Source organism: Parus major, chromosome 27, assembly GCF_001522545.3.
Source record: "Parus major isolate Abel chromosome 27, Parus_major1.1, whole genome shotgun sequence".
NCBI lineage: Eukaryota > Metazoa > Chordata > Aves > Passeriformes > Paridae > Parus > Parus major.
The window spans coordinates 3,321,682-3,322,854 of record NC_031796.1 but is presented as its reverse complement, the minus strand read 5'-3'; the positions used below and the strand labels follow the sequence as shown (position 1 = coordinate 3,322,854).

The following is a 1,173-nucleotide window of genomic DNA, read 5'->3' as shown; positions in this document are numbered from 1 at the left end:
GCCAGGGATGGAGCTGGGACAGCCAGGGATGGAGCTGGGATGGCCAGGGATGGAGATGGGACGGCCAGGGATGGAGCTGGGACAGCCAGGGATGGAGATGGGATGCTGGGTTGTGTGATCAAGCCCAGCCCTGACCCAGCATGTTGGTGATGAGCTTGGGAGTGTCCCATCATCTCCAGCCACCCTGGTGGGACACTCCAATGGGAACAAGACCCTCTGTCCCCCCTAGCCATTCTCCTGGTGTCCCCTGGCCACACTCATGTCCCTGCTGTGTTCCTAGACCAGGTTTTTGGCTGCTCGCTGCTGGCGCTGTGTGAGCGGGAGCGGGGCACGGTGCCACACTTCGTCCTGCAGTGCATCTGGACCGTGGAGAGGAGAGGTACTGCCCTGGGGACAGGGACAGCCTGGGACACTGGCATGGGGAGATGGGGACGGCTCCAGGGACAGCCTACAGGGGATGTTTGGGTTTTCCTTGGAAGCCTGGTGCTGGCTGTGGACATCCTTCAGGGGACAGTGGGGACACAGGGGGACCTGGAGTTCCCTCAAGAGTGCCTAATGTCCCATCCCAGGGTGGATTGTTTAACTGGGAGCTTTCCCCCATCTTCATCTGCCCAGGTCTGGACATTGATGGGCTGTACCGGGTCAGTGGCAACCTGGCCACCATCCAGAAACTGCGCTACAAGGTGGAGCATGGTATGGTCACCTGCTGTGACAGTGACAGTGGGGGACAATGGGGTATCACCCCCACTTCAGGGGAGAGAGACAGGGCTGGGGTTGGGGAGGGGGCAGCCTGGGACCCCCACCCATCCCTGGGGCTCTGGACACACCTGAGGTGCTGCCCCACCCACAGACGAGCAGCTGGACCTGGATGACGGGCGCTGGGAGGACATCCACGTTGTCACCGGGGCGCTGAAGCTCTTCCTGCGGGAGCTGCCAGAGCCACTCATCCCCTTCAGCCACTTCGACAAGTTCATCGCTGCCATCAGTGAGGGACAGGATGGGATGGGATGGGATCCATGGGATGGGATGGGATCCATAGGATGGGATCCATGGGATGGGATCCATGGGATGGGATCCATGGGATGGGATTGATGGGATCCATGGGATGGGATGGGATGGGATGGGATGGGATCCATGGGATGGGATCCATGGGATGGGATCCATGGGATGGGA

At 61.0% G+C, this 1,173-nt stretch overlaps 1 protein-coding gene across 3 annotated transcripts in view; it reads left to right on the top strand.

Moving 5' to 3' along the window:
• The window catches only part of LOC107215301 (rho GTPase-activating protein 27), a 12,006-nt gene that overhangs the window by 9,601 nt on the left and 1,232 nt on the right, over positions 1–1,173 (top strand). Inside the window, exons 13-15 of one of the 3 annotated variants that reach the window (XM_019009086.2) lie at positions 281–379; positions 616–693; positions 851–985. In XM_019009086.2, coding sequence (XP_018864631.1) covers positions 281–379; positions 616–693; positions 851–985 — 312 coding nt within the window. Of the gene's footprint in view, positions 1–280; positions 380–615; positions 694–850; positions 986–1,173 lie in introns of those variants that run through there. The other 2 variants (XM_019009087.2, XR_004500330.1) reach the window with 2 other exon arrangements.